At 38.8% G+C, this 17291-nt stretch overlaps 2 protein-coding genes across 4 annotated transcripts; both read right to left on the reverse strand.

Annotated features, from left to right (window-relative positions):
* Nucleotides 1-152: 152 nt before the first annotated feature.
* Nucleotides 153-11734, reverse strand: slc31a1 (solute carrier family 31 member 1). 2 transcript variants are annotated; one of them, XM_030768483.1, is made up of 5 exons: nucleotides 11628-11734; nucleotides 3879-4005; nucleotides 3515-3587; nucleotides 2520-2688; nucleotides 153-2155 (listed from the first exon to the last, which is right to left on the reverse strand). In XM_030768483.1, the coding sequence occupies exons 2-5, from the start codon at nucleotides 3990-3992 to the stop codon at nucleotides 1954-1956; spliced, it is 558 nt and encodes a 185-aa protein (XP_030624343.1). In that variant the 5' UTR covers nucleotides 3993-4005; nucleotides 11628-11734; the 3' UTR covers nucleotides 153-1953. The 2 variants fall into 2 exon arrangements, with proteins under 2 accessions (XP_030624343.1, XP_030624344.1); XM_030768484.1 differs by lacking the exon at nucleotides 11628-11734 and adding an exon at nucleotides 6110-6298.
* Nucleotides 11735-12488: 754 nt separating this feature from the next.
* Nucleotides 12489-15302, reverse strand: atp6v1g1 (ATPase H+ transporting V1 subunit G1). Of its 2 annotated transcripts, none has more exons than XM_030768701.1 (3): nucleotides 15126-15302; nucleotides 14041-14063; nucleotides 12489-13437 (listed from the first exon to the last, which is right to left on the reverse strand). In XM_030768701.1, the coding sequence occupies exons 1-3, from the start codon at nucleotides 15205-15207 to the stop codon at nucleotides 13306-13308; spliced, it is 237 nt and encodes a 78-aa protein (XP_030624561.1). In that variant the 5' UTR covers nucleotides 15208-15302; the 3' UTR covers nucleotides 12489-13305. The 2 variants fall into 2 exon arrangements, with proteins under 2 accessions (XP_030624561.1, XP_030624560.1); XM_030768700.1 differs by having other exon boundaries at nucleotides 12489-13479; nucleotides 13963-14063.
* Nucleotides 15303-17291: the final 1989 nt, after the last annotated feature.

A 17291-nucleotide genomic window follows, 5' to 3' on the forward strand; every position in this document is an offset into this window, starting at 1 on the left:
ACACTTTCATATAAACATATTGTGAAATAATGTTGGATGTTTTACTTTGTAATGTTTTCCATTTAAATGCAAATTAAATCACTAAGTGTCTATCTTAGAATGGGAATATATGTAGATGAGATTGAATGCACAGCTGGTTTTTACACTAAAGCTGAACTCAATCAAATACCATTTATTAATTACTTTAGACAATTAATATAGCACTGTATACATGTCATACTATAACAAACAGGACAGTGAACTGTAAACAGTCCAGGAAATGTACATCCCTGGAGAATCTGTCAGATTCCCACTGCATTTTGGCCCATCCGCTTTAGTACTTTCTGCTACTGCATTAGAGAAAATGTGACATCTTTGATCCCAAGTATAAACTTAGAAAAAACATTGTGGTTACGTTTTCTTGGTTTATGTGGAAAACTGACAGATCAACACTGGGAATCTGACCTCTAAACCAGTACCACACATTGTCACTGATAAACACAGACACTTGTGCACATTTACTTCAGAGATTACAAAATAAGCATTTACACATGGACTAAGAAGAGGCTAAACATAAATTTAAAAAAAGAAAGAAAAGAAACATCTGTTGTGTGACAGACATCCATCAGATTAACTCCAGTTAAACAGACTGGCACAAATTTCTCAGACTCAAGAGCTCTACTCAAATCAAGTCATTCAGAATCTTGTTCATGGCTGAGATCTTTTAGGCACTTCCAGGAAGACCATAAGAACAGCCGATCTTTCCTACACTTTTTTTTTTGTTTATTTTACATTTAAGATGTTTAAATAATAAAAATGAGCAATCATCATCATCATCATCATCAGATTTCCAGAAATATGTCAGCCAGTAATTTACGTAGTTAAAAATACTAGGGTGCAAGTAAATACTAAATTATAAAAAGAAGTCTCGTGCGTGATCCACGTAACTCGGACCATTTCTATTTTTATAATTCTCCATATACTTGAACATTTAAAGAAGGAGAAAATCTAAACAAAGTCAGTTTCACAGTGGCCAAATGCCGAGCAGGTTTGTGTCTGTGCAAACCAAAAGGTGCTCACTCTGGGGACTCGAAAGCCTGATTTAAAATTCCATGACTGCTTTTGGATCAAGCAAGATCACCAACTGCTTTCCTATACTTTCTCTTGCTTGATGAAATTTGAAGGGGCACTTGCTTCTTGCCATATATCAGGCTTCCAACAATTATTATCTTGTACCACTGTGAAGCCAAAACAAGCCTGTACAGCCCAGTATTTTTTGAAGTAGTGATGGCACACGTCTGTAAGCCAAAGGCTGTTGTTCCCTCATTTTAAGGCAGAAGGTTTGGTAAGGCTCAGTCACACAGTCCCAAAGGACCTGACTCACTCCCATATGATACTTTTAATCCCTTTATGAACAAGGGCCTGCTGATTGTGGATAGCAGATAAGATTAGGATTACCTCATGAAACAATAAACAGAGTTCATTGTTGTCAAGACATTTCACCCAGTAAGTAACTGTGAATATGCACCATGAACCCAGAGGTAGTCAGTAAGGCAGCTTACACAGTTTGTGATTACAGCAGGAGAGAGTTGATTGGGATGATGGAGCAGACTTGTAGTGGAACGATACATGATGACTGAGATGGAAAAGGGAACGCAGTGGCGGAAAACAATAATATGATGGAGGACATGACGTCAGCAAGATGGGCTTGACGTACTAGCTGTTTTTCATAATAATAATAATTATAAACATATTAATTCAGACAACAGCAGGTCTGGAAAAATATACATCTTTAAATGACACTGACACCAACTGAAGTTGGGATTCAACCATTCACAAACCCTTAGTTTGACAAGGAGGATTATCATAATATGGCAGACTAAATTCAATGATTGTTTTGGTAAGAGTTTCTATAATGTAGGCTGGGATTGGGCAGATAGTGTGTGTTTAGTTGGGGCTGTGGCCACTGACTGGCTAATGACAGTGTTCTGTAATGTCTACGACCACGGCCTTTTTCCAGCTGAATAGGAAATAGCCCATCCCTGCCCCAGCTGCCACGGCAATGCACAGATAGCCGTTGTAGGTCATGAACACCAGCATGAGAAAGTAGCTGACCACCACCTGGATGATATGTAGCACTGTCTGGAGCAGGTGGGCAAGACTCAGCATTCTCTGACTGAGAGAGAGAGAGAGAGAGAAAGAGAAAGGGACAAGACAAGAACAAAAGTTCAACTTCATTTTTAAATAAGTAAGAGGGCAATAATGAGAAGTTCAAATAAAGATAGTGAAAGGACTTCTAAGAGAACACTGGAACTTTGCCTTTAGCTGTACTCTATCCAGTCCTTTTTTTTTTAAATCAATGACTATTAAAGTAAAAGATAATAAAGACTATGCAACTCATCATGTCTTGTGTACAGAAAACGAGTAACATCTCTCTACTGAAAGTAACAACAGAAAACCCAGCTAACTTACACTCAGACTGACTGAAACGGTACTGCAGCAGTGGCTTATATCAGACAGAGGTAACAGGCTGTACTCACCCCACAGTCTTATGGGTCTCCATGAGGACTGTGCCATCAGCTCCAGGGACAGGCATAGAGTTATAACGAACATTCACCTGATTCCGTCTGAGCAAGAACTCTCGGCCAATTTTTAAGCCCTCATAGAACACGGCCAACAGGAACACGCCGATGCAAGCTCCTGCCATCTCTGGTCGTCCATAAACCATGGGAGAGGTGAGAGGTATGAGTAAACACAATGGACCACTGTCTCCGGATGGATTTCATACATACAGTACGTGACTGTCTCAACTGCCCTTTAGGCTGCAAGTCAGCATTATTTCATCCACATGAACGGCCTGTGTCTCAGCTTCATTTCTTAGAAGGGAAGTAACCTGCAGCTGTCTTCCACACGTGCGTTTTCTCCGCCTCCCAACCTGTTCCTTATGGCCCCCTGCCTTTCTTATCACTATTTAAGCACTTCATTATCACAACCGATTCAGCTATTCAAAGGCTCAATGATTAGTCATTCAATAGAATCAAGTGTGCTAGTGCAGAGCGGGAACAAAAAACTAAAAAACAAACAAACAAAAATAAAAACGTGCAGGGCATGGGGGCCTGGACTACCATACTGAGAACCACTGCCCTAACCTTCCATTTATCTCCTCACATCTGCAGTGACAGTCAAAACTGATCCAATATTCCTATGCCTGATTTGTGATGGTCAAACCTCAAAGTTATGTTTCTGTAGTCATGATGACATCTCTTTGAATCTCAGGCATTACTTTGGATGCTTGAGTAAAGAGAGCTGCTCAAACTGCCTGTGTTTCCTTTAGTTTACACTGTGCATGTATTGATTGTCTGCCTTCGAGTTTCTGAAGTATTCTGCATGGACACCTTTTAAGACTCTGAGGAGAATGGACTCAGAAAGAGTAGAGAGGATAGTGGTTGGTTGGTTGGTTGGGTTTGTGTGATATAATAGTTTGGGTTTATCCTGTAAAGCATTTCAACACAACTTGTACTGACATGAATCTTACCTCCTGGTGTGTTGATGACAAGCCCAGCAAAGAGTAGCTCCACATTTTTGTACCCCATGTAGAAGGTCATTTGCTGCACAAATATATGAAAATCAATGGATTGCCAGAATTGTTTGTTGTAATAGTTACTGTGAGGTCACACTGGTAGAGAAATTGATATTGATATAGTTATAGATATCCAGGACAATAATACTTCAAAATAAAGTCTAGTTCAGCTTTTAAGATACCAGTTCAAGTGTTACATTAAATGTTTTAGAATATTGAAAATGGGACTCGTATAATAACCTATAAAACTTCAGAGGCAAGGCATGTTTCTTAATACAAGCTAGTTTAATATTAATAAGTAGCCAATAGGACTGCTGACCATCATCATATGATGGCCCCCGTGGTCACCGCTATGATTGCCATGGGAACCTGTTACATCTGGAGACATGGTGGTGTGGACGTGGTGGACATGGTGGTCGTGTGACATATTCATCTTATTGGAGAGTCTACAGGTAGACAGAGATGCAGAGAAAAGCAGAATGAGAAACAGGTTATGATCTTCTACCTGATCTTTTTTATAACCCACAGGTGTCAAAATCTGGTCCCGGAGAGCCAGGGTCCTGTCGATTTTTGTTTTTTACCCCTTATTTACCTGTTGATTTTCACCTTGAAAACAGGTGTGCACGCTCTTCAGTCAATCAGAGATTGCATTTAGCTGGTCAACAAGAAAAACAGCAGGACCGTGGCCCTCCAGGACTGGGTTTTGACACCCACGTTATAACCATTAAGTTATATGGTGTGTTACATATCATACAGTGAGGTGACTTCCTGACACGTGACTCATAAGACCATTAAGCTTAAGCCACACGTAGCACCACGCTGTGTCTATGGCCAATCCACGGAAGAATGTTAAACATTTACAAAACTTCACAGGACCTGCTAAAATACTGCTGATTGCACCTACAGCACAATCATTTAACCTATATAAAGTCTAAAGGCTCAGGAACACTGACATAAAGGTGATACTGACACGAGTTCATCTTCCTCTGCAGCCATTTTCCTTCGGATGCCAGGGCACGACCAAGATAAAGTACACACTTTCAGAGCTCATCTGAATAAAGCAGAGACTCCCTTTTCATATGATCTGTTATTAATGTTGTCAGTGTGTGTGTGTGTGTGTGTGTGTGTGTGTGTGTGCAGGCTGTACACGTTCCTAAGATGAACTGTCACAGAATCAGGGTGTTACCTCAGGTGGGATTATAGATTTGGTGGTATGAGTGATCAAGAGTGATCCTTACTGTAATCACAGATTAAACACTACGCTCTGGATCTGATTTGGTGTGGATATAGGAGGTAATGCCTTTGACCAGGTTTTGGCAGCTCAGTGAGAGGGCACTCTAAGGATAACCCTCAGGCCCTGACCTGCTTCGGCTGTTTTTAACCACACATTTAGGTTCACTGTGGGGATAAATACCACCTCTCTACTTTACTAAACGCGATTCATACAAACACCTGAGAAGCAGTACCCTCTCACAAACACAATGTGACAATCCACACTATTTTTATGCCCTGTAAGGATCTGTTGCTATGATTTGTATGCATTCACTAAACATGAAGTGTCTTCTGAAGAGTATTCTACAATTTATGATGATCTTTAATGCTTCATGACAAAAAAGAGCCAATGTCTGCAGCAGCTAATACTGTTGAAGAGATGTTATCCTCCTTAAAGGCCAGTCATTAGAATAAGGGGGGGAAAAACGGCAACAACTCGATTTCTATACAAACACCCATACTAATCAAATGCACTGATAACCCCAGGCAAAACAGTCAGGAACCACTGCCTTTATAATTTAATATATGACTAGATAAACAGATTATGTCTGAGAACTGAGGGACAAACATGCTGTTTTAAAGGTCCTGGACAGCCTGCAGGAATGGTCCTGACAGAGCGACAGTGACACAGTAGACAGAGGAAACTGATAATAAGCCATAATCAGGCAACAGCAGGGGCTAATACGTTAAGCATGTGTATGTGTTATCTCAGTCACATCTTCATCCAGCTGCCCAGCATGTGGGATTCAAACAGGGATAATTACCTGAAGCACTGACGCAATAACTTCACTGACAGAAACTCCTGAACGCACAGACGCTACAAATGTACCTTTTCTAGGGCTCTTCTATGCACACGAGGTTATCATGAAAACATGGTACAAAATTCAGCCATTTGTTGGGTTTTTTTTCCAGTTAAAAAAAAGTGACTTAGGACCATCACAAGCTAGGACAACGTATGGAGAAAAGACGAGTCCTTGCCTGTGTCATGGTTTTAAAGACTTTGATCTGTAAGTTAAGAAGCCCCTCAGTGAATTTAGCTCTGGTCACACACAACAGGGGCCAATGTGCAAACAATGGACAATAACAGTACTGACTTAACACATCTACTTACATTAGCTAACTTACAAACTCATTCCACAATATACATATACTGAATTTCACATGCTGATAATTAGAACCTTTTACTGATCTACTGGTAATGAAAAATGGTTGTGACATGCAAATTTCAGAATTTATTAAAAATGAAATTTCCTAATTGTATCTAAAGTCATGACTCACCCAAAAAGCTATTATCATTCACAGCTGTTCTCTGGCAGAAAATGGTCTTGGCCAACAGAGTTAAGGAAACCGTGTGCGTACAGACCCAATGCTTCTTAGTATCTCCACAGGAGAACAGGACGCAAGTTCGTCGAAAGCACAAAGGGTTGATCTAGATAGAGCGGTGCACCTTGGCTCCTGATGTGTGTGTGTGTGTGTGTGTGTGTGTGTATGTGAGTGAAAGTGTTAAGTTAGCCTCCCATGACTGCTCCCCTCATGTGACTTTTTGTCCTGCCTCTGACTTTCATAAGCCAGTCACAAAGCTTTGCACACTCCCTGTCAGACCCGTCACATTCTTCCTCTTTTAGAACTAGTCTCGTGCCCTTGTTCTTCTTTCTCAAAGCAAAATACCATTGTCTGATGTGTGGAAAAATTGTTGGTTTTTTTTCCATACCATTTTTGATAAAAATGGAAATAATAAGAGAGAAAAGTGCCATTCCACCTGACTGTCTCTATACTGTATGCTCCTGTCTGTTATTCTTCACTCTAGTCCAAAGGCTAAAAAATGTCTAATTCTTATCAAGTCCTTCCACTAAAGATTAGAGCTACTGGACAGGAGATGTTACTGTGTATGGCCACATCTATGCTGGCTTTGAGTTACTGATTGTATCATAAGTGTCATGATCATTTGCTTTAAGTTACAGTCTGTTCCTTAAAATCCTTCCATTTGCATTGACACAACCTACAGTTATTACTCTGATTCAACAATCTCTTCAAGTCATTATTTATGATTTCAAACACTGTAACAGCCCATGTTCAGAGAAAGACCCTTGGACCCTTTCTGTACCAGCAGCAACCAGGAATTAAAAAAAAAAATGAAAATGGTCAACGAGGGTGTTTGTGTTATTTCAGGCAACTGTTAATCATTAATGCTTTCAATATTCTGGGTCTCAGATGTCGATACTCAAGGTGCATGACAGACATCTTTCTCTTTAAGGTCCAGGTCATTCAGCATTATAAAAAAAAGTCAAAGTCCTTTCCACCATGGAAGTTATAGATTACAGCTTATGGGGAAGGTCCAACAATTTTAAAAGTTGAACTTGTTGCACCACACTAAACACCATAAGCCTCTGTCTACACCACCTACACATCAAGTTGCCATTTGTAATAAACATTTTTTACAATGCACAATGGAAATTACACTCAGTGATTTACAGTAGATTATCTACAGTCAAAGAAAATCAGTACAAAGACTAGTTAAAGCTGGTAGAGTCAAATAAACAATTCCATCATCAACTGGCAATTCCAGTATTTCACAATGCTGAAGTCAAAGTTGTCCATGTTTGCTTAGTTTTTGGACCTGCCATTTGGCTCTGACGGTTGAGTGTGAGCTAACTGCATCTCAGACGAACAGCCTTCCGCCTTGTATACCAGTCACATACAATACCCAATATACTATTATAAACTGCACAAGGCATTATTGTCAGTTGTATCTTTTAGTTTCTTTTGCAAGACAGAGCACTGAGCATTACTCAGGGATGGGTAAAGAGCCAAAGCGACAAGGCACTGTGGCACAGATCACCATGTAATTTCTGTCACTTTTTTTCCCTATTTCTATTCATCCTATACAGCATATGCTTAAAGTAATATGCCCATATGTAACTGGGAGACAAAATGTGATTGGTGACCAGCAGGTAGTTTCACTTCTCTTTCCTACTTGGTGCACCTCTGACCAGAGTATCAGCGGCGTGGGTAAAACCAAAACGTCCCACAACCGTTTTGAACCGTTTGTTGATTTTGCAACAAGTTCTCAAATTCTCCAAGAGAGGGGTACACATACAAGTGGAGTTCTAATTGGGGGACTGGTAATAAAAAAATTCCATCATTTGATGGTCTTGGCAGCTTTTTTCAGTTTCATCTTCAGAATATGCATTTCTCAATCACCACCTGTCTCTCTATCTATCATCCACCTGTCATCTACTGTTGCATCCTTTCTCAAAAAAAAACCAAAACAGGTATACCAGTAACACAAAACACATTAATTACAGCTAGTCTAGCATTCTTGCCACAGCAATGTGTCAGACAGGTCACTTGTTTGCCAGAAATGTTTACAGGAAAAGTTGCAAAAAGGTACATGTGCAAACAATGTTTTTATTTCATTTGGGACATTACCTATGTTTGTTTGAACTGTTCTGGGAAACTAGGCCCCTTAGTGTGTCGTACAAGTTCTGCTTTCCCCTGAAACAGTAATCAGGTGAACTGCTAGAGGAACTGTGTGAAACAAATGCAAGACTTTTGAACACAGCCTTGTCTTGGTGTGTTCTTGGACCAAGAGCAAAAGAGGAAAGTGGTCATTGTTATAGTGACCAGCCTGTGCGCATTCTTAAGGGATATTAAAAGAACAATACATACTTTTAAAACCCCAGTTACAAACCAAGTAACAGATATGGAATGTACACTCAACAAACACATAAAAAAACCACACAAACACATAAAAGAAAGATACATATAAATATTGCCCTACCATCTACTGAAATCTTCTTTTCACTTTTCCTCAAGCTCACGCAACAAACTTCCCTAACATCACAGACTTGGCTAACTTCTTCACACAGGGCAAAGCTGCTTAGAGACTGTAAGAAAACAGTATAGGCCAACATGAGGATTTTGGTGAATGCCTTTCAACTGCAAGACAATTGGTCTAAAAATAAACAGGTTCATTCAGTCCTCTCCTTTCATCTTCCTAATCACAACAAGTCCACATCAACATTAAACAGGTTTGTTGTTCAATCACCCAGCATGGCTCCTGACGCCAGTTAAAGGCAGAGCAGGGATACATACAAGTCAGATTTCAGTGATATCATTAAGACTCAACCAGTTTAAACTGGTTACTGTATATTCCGTATGCAGTATATAAATCTTCATCGATGTTTTAGGAGAGTTTTAAGATGCACTGAGTGTGAATATGACAAGGGTGCTGTTCACTGATTATGCCATATTCATTTTTGATACAGTCTTTTCAATCTCAACCTTTAAAGCTGCACTTTGACAGACTCTGATAAAGACTATGACTAAGGCCAACATGAGCATGTCATAAACATCATAAATCATAAGACGATATGATTAACACTCGCAGGAGGCTCATACAGCCATACAACCCAAATGGTAAACAGACGGGTACCTGTTCAATTATTTATTACAGACTCATTCACTTTATAGTCACTGAGCAAAAAAAGTGGTTAAATGAACAACTTTGGGATGCACAATTTCCAACCAGAGCAGTTTCTTTGTTTTTCTGACAGTTTACTATGCTGACATGGAGTAAATGAACTGTCAAGTGTTCGTTTTTTATTTGGTCTAATCAAATGAAAGACAAAGATAATGAAGTGTAAAAGAAAGAGCTGTTTTATGAGAAAACATATGCAATAACTCAAAACTTCCGTCATTATTAACAGCCCTTAAATGAAATGATCCCACACACACTTTTCAGTTCTAACGTTGGGTTATGAGGTTAAGATGTCTTCAGATTTCTTACTCTTGCATATATGGGCCCACAATGTCTTCTCAGTTTTCAGTGTCTTATGTTCATTTTTCCGTTAATAATGCAGATTTTGGCAACATAATCAGTGAAGGCCCAGAAAGGGGACGGGGAAAGAATTTCAAAACTTATCGGGTGATGGCAAAAATCCTGAGATAACAGAAAGGTGAAACTATGATGAAACAAATCTGGACACACATTAAAAAGTCCATGACGGCTGATAGCACTTATGAACCATCCTTTCTTAAGACATGTATCGGTCAGTTCAACAGTGACAATATGTATGAGGGGTGAAAGTCAAAATAAATAAATGACCGTAACTGAATTAGAGCTGAACTGATTACTTAGCAAATAATATGATGAATTCTGTCTCAAACTCATTAAAATTGCATGATTCAGGAAATTTAATTTCAGAGCCTGGCTTCAGAAAACATAGTTAAGTGAGATCACTACAGAATTTTCAAATGTATATACCTAAAAGACATTTGAGATGCCCAAAACTTATCAAAATCTATCTTTCTATATTTAGTTTATGACTTGACTGAACTACCTGGATAGACTGCTTAACAAAACCGAAATATACACATACACAGTGGGTGATTTGTAGCGGGATGAGGGGGGGATGCCATCCCCCTTACGAGCAAAATGACCAAAATGCACCCCCCTTGTTAACCTGCCATCCCCATATATACTTTACAGCATAATGTCAGTGACCATTGGGCCATCCCCCTGTTAAAAAATAACAAATCACCTACTACATATACAACATAGCAACTTAGTTGGTTAACAGAGACAAAATGTAAGAATCAAACTTACAGAAAGCAGGGCTGTGACTGCAGCGCATGAGGTTACCTGCTATTAAATTTAAATATATATATATATATGTATGAAATCTAATTTTTTAAAGGTATTTAATTGATCCTTGATTATCAAATTGAGCCATGTTAAGTTCTGCACTGCAAAATATCTTAGTTTTTTTTTAAATATCCAAATATATCTTAATGTAACTCTAATTAAAGCAATATGACCTGTAATTAATTCACACTGTAAGTGTTAGAATATTGCTGTATTCATTTTGATACTTTCGTGTCGCATAAATGTGAGCCTCAAGGACAAAGATTTCAGACCCACCACCCTTTCCACAAATACTCAAATACTGACCAAAGATTTCAGACCCACCATCCTTTCCACAAATACTCAAATACTGACCAAAGATTTCAGACCCACAACCCTTTCCGCAAATACTCAAATACTGACCAAAGATTTCAGACCCACCACCCTTTCCACAAATACTCAAATACTGACCAAAACTTGGCTGGCAAGGAAATGAGACCTAAGTGCACGACAAACTGAACTGAAAAGCCTAATTAGTCTACAAGAAATCAAACCCAAGGAGCGCAACATGACAGATGAAATGCATAATAAATAAATCTGAAGTCAATGCTGATTACAGCGTGAATAACAAATTAACCCTACATACTGAACTTAATATGAGTTTTACTTTTAATATGTCAATTATTTTAACAACATTAACTCAAGGCTAAACTAAATTTGTTTGGTTTATAATTTAATACCATTAAACAATACTCACTACACGGCATGTTGGTACTAGTCTCTCACCCATCTTAATGCCCTGGTTCATTCACAAACCTGGTACACTGCATAGAGCTAGTCCTATAGGTTAGGTTTACCCATGGGTCTAATTATGCTCTTCTGACTGATTAGTGAACCACAACACTATATCGCTGTCAAAAACAACTACGATAAACCTATCGTTGTCAGTGTGAATAAGCTGGATCAACTGCATTGGTAACTCAGGTCAACATAACCCACACGTCAAAGTAAGCTGATATAACCTAGCTTCTAGCAATTAGCCATTTCTGCTAACAGACAGGCTAGCAAATAGCAACCCAGCATTCAGAGGTCAAACAACGGAACGATTGACTCATTTATCAAGTTCGGCGATTGGTATTGCTTCGGTCAGGCAATCTATTTTTCACTTACCCCACTTTATATAAATGGTGTCTTTCACAAACTATTAATGTGTTTCAACCTCACGCTATTTCATTGATTATAAACGATGGACTTCCAGGTACCCGCTGTCTGACACAGTCAAGTTGCCTTGAACAGTAACGAACTGGTGACGTAGAGTGAGATGCGGTCCTGCACAGAGCCTCGGATCTTCATACTATCGGCTACTTCAAATACATGGGTTTGTGATTTGGAGATCATGTCCACTGTCGTGAAACGCTTTCCCTGTGTGTTCTCTACGCGTCCGTCTCTCTCTTGCCACATGGCAACCCGCGTTGATGCAAAAAAAAAAGGGAAAAAAAAGAGGAAGAAGCAACGCCAACACTGCAGGAAATTTTCATCTGTCTGATGGTGTTTCTCGAACAAATCGTATGTCACGTTCTGCTATGACGAGCACTGCATAAACTTATACCGAAATAAACGGGCGAACAGATAAACTTGCATAAAGCCTAAATAATTAAAATAACCTGACAGTACAAGTGTGTACGTGATGTCAACCTCTGCGAACTCAAGCCATTAAAACAGGACCTATACGACTCAAATTTAAATCCTTAAATTCGTTAAATATATGAAATGGCGCCCTCTACAGGGTGTATGTTTCATTTCATTTAAACATGTAGACGTGAACCATTAAAAATATTTAGCGTCTTGGTTTGGATATAACGAATTTTGATGTGGTTTGAAGTTAAATATGTGAAACAGTCCAATCTTATACAATTTCGTTTCATTCCTCATGTGTCAGCTATGTCAAAAATGAGAAACAAAAGAGAAAGAGAAATGGGGCTTCTCTGTTGTAAAACATTCATTATGACACAAAAATGCCACTCCAAATGCATATATTCTACATGTACACAGAACCATTTATTTCAATTCACTGCACCTTTAGCTGGTGTAAACAGAGGAATGTCAGCTATACAGATCAAAGAGCAAAAGGGGAGAAAGGTAAGTAGTATTGTAACAACACAATGAAATAGAGATGAGAGCAACCCCAATATTGATTTTTGTTTAAGACCTATTAATCATCGTGAGGAAAGGATAATACTGATCCTATCCACAGGTTGTTCAGATAAAACAGCATTTACAGTTTGGTTTTACTTATAAATTAATGACACACTGAACAGCAATACTCTCACACACACACACACATTTCACAGAAGAGGGAGAGGGGCTCACTCTAATGTTCCTGACAATCCTACAAGAATTAAGGAGAGCAACACAACAGAGAGACAAAGACTTAAATTGAGAGAGGCCACAACAATGACTACCAATAGCAGACATGGATAATAATCAAAAGAAAAAGCAAACTAAGCTTAAAGCAACCAAAGAGAGATAGAGAGAGAGGTGTTGTCATATGCAATATATAAAATTAATCTAAACAAGCTAAGAGTCACAATATTGTTCCTTTTCACTACAGTAGTGAGCCTTTGCAGGGTTAAGGATCATCAGAGCTCTGTTGAGTATATGGAAGAGTGACAACCAAAGAAGTAGTGATACAAAAAAAATGAATGGGTTGGAAAGAGCTTAACACATATACATAAGGGATGAGGTGATGGGAATCATCCTCCATGGCCAACCAATGACAGTCTTTATCTCAGTGCTTCTTGTTTAAAGGGGTTGTGACAGAAACAGAGTGAGAAGAGGGTGACGTCCTTTATCCAGCCACGCGGTAATTGGCGTGAATCTCAGGCTTAATATCACACACCATCTTCAGTAGGTTGGCAAGCACAGCCTCCCGATTCTGCTGATAGCTATTCTGAATACGACTCATTTTGTCCAGGGTCTCCTTGTCCACCTCTACAGCAGAATTACCATGGGAACCCAGTGCCTAAAGGAAGATAAAGTAAGGAGGAGGTTTAGTTCCCAACCGTAGGAAAACTATTACAAAACTGATCCAGTGCTTATGATTTTCACAATTTCTTCTGTTTAGACTCTTATAAATGTACTCAAATATGTTTAAAGCGAATATTGTTTTTCTTTTCCCCCCAGTGTGTTTCAAAGTGCACAAAGTCACAGTGTTGAAAGTGCAACAACTGTCATTTAAAAAAAAAAAAACTGGTATCACATAATGCTATATGACCAAGATGCTGTTCAAACTAAAGCTTTGGTTTAACAATTTATCAGATGGATTATTATATGAAGCTTTGTTAATTAAGGACCACAAATATATGGTTAACTGACTCAAACTGTTCTTAACACAAAAACATTTCTGTGGATTTCAGTCATTACAGATACATACCACATGATTATTAGAAATTCTTAAATTGAACCATTATGTCAGAATTTGTAATCTCACTATAGTGTGCCTTACCGCTGCCTCCTTGGTCTTGAACTCCTTCTCCCTTTGAAGGCGGTACTGCTCAATCTCAGCCTGGGCTTCCTCTTTTGCCTGCTTCAGACGCCGATTCTTCCCTATTAATGCAAGCACAAAGATAACTCTCTGAGGACATGTCAAGGACACTGTATGTTCTCGCTACTATAAATGCTTTGCAAATCTTGTGGCTCTCAAACGAGAGGTATAAGAGATATAAGCCTGCTAAGTTTCATTGTGAAAATAACAGTGCTCTTTCCCAATTTCAGAAAGACAAAGAGTTATGCATGTAATCTGAAACTAAAAAAAAACACTACTGTAAGCTAAAAGTCTTTGGGAAAACCCTTACTTGCGTACAGGGAAATGGTAGAGCCCATCCTCCCCTAAATTAGGGAAGTAATGGACTAATCGACCACGGCAACATTAGATTCCTTACATCCCTATCATTTATTACACTACGAAAACGTAGTGGACATCTAATAAATACATGAAATGACCAAGGAACGAGCAATGAACGGCGAAGGAAGGAAAAACTTGGAAAACTGAACATATATATAGAACACAGCACCATTTCGAAAGGCGAGGGGACAAAATCATATATATCTATATAGTTTACTCTGTCAAGATTTCGAGTCAATGATCACAACACTGTAAAATTCCACACATCGGCGCACTGCAATAAACAGCATTAGCCTTGTGATGGAGCAGCAGGTTTACGAAGGCAATGGCTAGTCAGCCGGATTTTTAACCACTTCAAAATATATCAACGATTAACATAAACATACATTTCGAGCAAAATCTTGAAAGACCCTGCGTGGTCATAAACATTTAGAGTTTTAAAACAGATAAAATCAATAAGAATAAAGAAAAATTATCGTAAGCAGGAGAACTGAGAAACCTAAGGAATCACCAACTAATGCCTGTTGGCTAACCAGCTATAGCAATCGGAGAAAGTATCCACGAAGAACGATGCTAATCCCAAAGTATAATAGCTATAGTTAAACTGAGTGTAAGCGTAACTATACATTCTTTCTGCCATTGCTAAATCAACACATCAGATAATTCTACGATTTACCCAGCAGGTTAACCGGTTGTTTGCTAGCTAGGATAGCTCTGCCTTCCCTGATTCGCTAGCAGTGACATCTCAAACCGTCTGAACTTACGCTTGCGGGCCTCAGCAACCTTTTCTGCTGCACGTTTTTCGGCTTGCAAAAGTTGTTGAATGCCCTGTGACTGGCTTGCCATTGTTAGACGTGAAGTGAATTGAAGAACGGGAGAGAAATTTGCCAATCGTCCTTATTTACTGCAGCAGAGAAGGTCGAAGATGTCTAAGACAACTGCTGCCGATCAGCTGACCGTGCGTGATGTCCTAGAGGGAGGTCTAAAATCATGTGATAGGCACACGTCATGAGGATTTTTTTGTGAAGCCGTTTTGAACAATTTAGTATTAGTCATTTGATTTGTCAAAGGTTATTTTTGAATATGTTATGGTCTTTCCACGCGCCTTTATATGCCACACACATTTGTCACATTCATTATAAGGTTTAGTTCGCCTCCCAGTCCGGTTAATACCAGTGATACTTACATTCGGGTTACGATGGTTAGAGAAAAGAAATAGCTCCACCTAGTGGAAAAGTATTTTAGTAAATATTTTAGTATATTGCTCCAGTTCGAGGCTCTATGCCTGGATATCAGTTCAAATCCAACGCATGACATTTGCTTGCTGAAATAAAATCTTACTGAAAAAAAATCCAAACCGTTGTTCACACAACATGTGTATTCAATTTAAATACAGTGGAAAAATAACGTGGTGCCTGGTCAGTCAAATGTCCAACACCTGGCATGAGCTCCACACATCATGAACGTTTTCTACCATTCCAAAAACAACTATTACTATTTAAAATGTAACCCCGTGTTTTCATAGTAATCAATTTATTTTATAATATGACATTTTTGCTAAAATCGGCAGCATAGAGGCAGTTATGTCTTCTGCTGCTGAAAATGTAAAATAATTCAATAATACTCATGTGCTTAAGAAAGATATTTCTGGTGTCTTAGGGGGTTCTGAAATATGTTCAAAGACATTATCATTATAATTATTATTTCTATAAAAAAAATAATAATAATATGTTCTTTTATCACACATCTTCTTTGGGCCTGCTGTTCTTCTGGATCTCTTCTGGAGTTTCTACCAGCACTCTATGATATCCAGTATCTTGAAAAGGATGTATCCGCTTCCAAGCAGCGTTATTTGGCGAGGGTTGTTTGTTCAGCTCCAGGCGAGGGTTGCCCGGGGCCCTGATGACTGCTGAGGTCATCTGGTCCTTCACATTCTACACGTTTCGCACCTCTAGTCGGAGGCCTTGGTAGCCTATTTGCGGACTTTCTCCTGCTCATTGGTTGAGATGTAATTGTAACGTCGATCATCATTGCTCGTCTGGTTTCCTTACCCATCACAATGGTGTCTGGCCGCCTAACGAGGATCTTCTTGTTGGTCCCGATTTCCATGTCCCACAGGATTTTTACCCTGCCATCCTCTGTTACAACTGCAGGCTTATGCAAGTACTGGGATCTGGTAGTGCTTGCAGATGCTACTAGAGAAATATTATTATTATTATTATTATTATTATTATTATTATTATTATTGTTGTTGTTGTTGTTTTCATATATTCATTCATATAGTCTAGTTATTTCTCTCGTATTACATTTTTTTGGTGTGATTTAATTTAAAAATAATCTTTAAAATGATATAAAGTTTGTTCGTACTGTCTACTGAGATTTACATAAATAGGGAACCTGGTTGAAAAAAAATTGAAACCTGCATTTGGCATTATTTCGTTTTAGTTATTCATATTTGACAAACATAAAGTTATTCGAGTGGTTTAAATAGTATCAAAGTAAGGATGTTGTTTAAACTCTGTTGTCCACATTGTCCGTCACTGATACACTCCAGCAGCGTAAACGTCATGATCCCTTGGCTTGGGAGCTCGGCAGTCCTGAGCGGAAACCCCTCCCGATTCCCAACTCCGGCAACATAGCAAAAGAAAAGAGGAATACCAAGGAAATCAGGAAACACGGAGAAATACAAGAACAAACAATTGAAGTAAGTGCTTATTTTGTTTGCAAGTATCCTTTTTTAATATGGGAACAATATGCACGTTAAAAAGGGAACATTTATAGTCATCACTTCTTCTGAACAACAGTTTTGCTGTTTTTCCTAGGAAGAAAAAAAGCTACCCGACATTAGCAGGATAGCTAACGTTAAACTAGCACACCAGTATTTAGCTGGAGTAGCTTGCTAATGCAACCCGTGAGTTTGTGATAGCAAA

This window comes from Chanos chanos, chromosome 3 (assembly GCF_902362185.1).
Source record: "Chanos chanos chromosome 3, fChaCha1.1, whole genome shotgun sequence".
Classification (NCBI taxonomy): Eukaryota; Metazoa; Chordata; class Actinopteri; order Gonorynchiformes; family Chanidae; genus Chanos; species Chanos chanos.

Excerpts from the sequence above, each read along its gene's own strand:
- slc31a1 (XM_030768483.1), bottom strand. The coding sequence starts at position 3,992 with ATGAATATGTCACACGACCACCATGTCCACCACGTCCACACCACCATG. Across the intron at positions 3,588-3,878 it reads GGGGCCATCATATGATGATG|CAAATGACCTTCTACATGGG; the intron begins GTCAGCAGTCCT and ends ATATTTGTGCAG. Across the intron at positions 2,689-3,514 it reads TGTCATCAACACACCAGGAG|AGATGGCAGGAGCTTGCATC; the intron begins GTAAGATTCATG and ends ATGGACGACCAG.
- atp6v1g1 (XM_030768700.1), bottom strand. The coding sequence starts at position 15,207 with ATGGCAAGCCAGTCACAGGGCATTCAACAACTTTTGCAAGCCGAAAAA. Across the intron at positions 14,064-15,125 it reads GGTTGCTGAGGCCCGCAAGC|GGAAGAATCGGCGTCTGAAG; the intron begins GTAAGTTCAGAC and ends TTGCATTAATAG. Across the intron at positions 13,480-13,962 it reads TCAAGACCAAGGAGGCAGCG|GCACTGGGTTCCCATGGTAA; the intron begins GTAAGGCACACT and ends ATCTTCCTTTAG.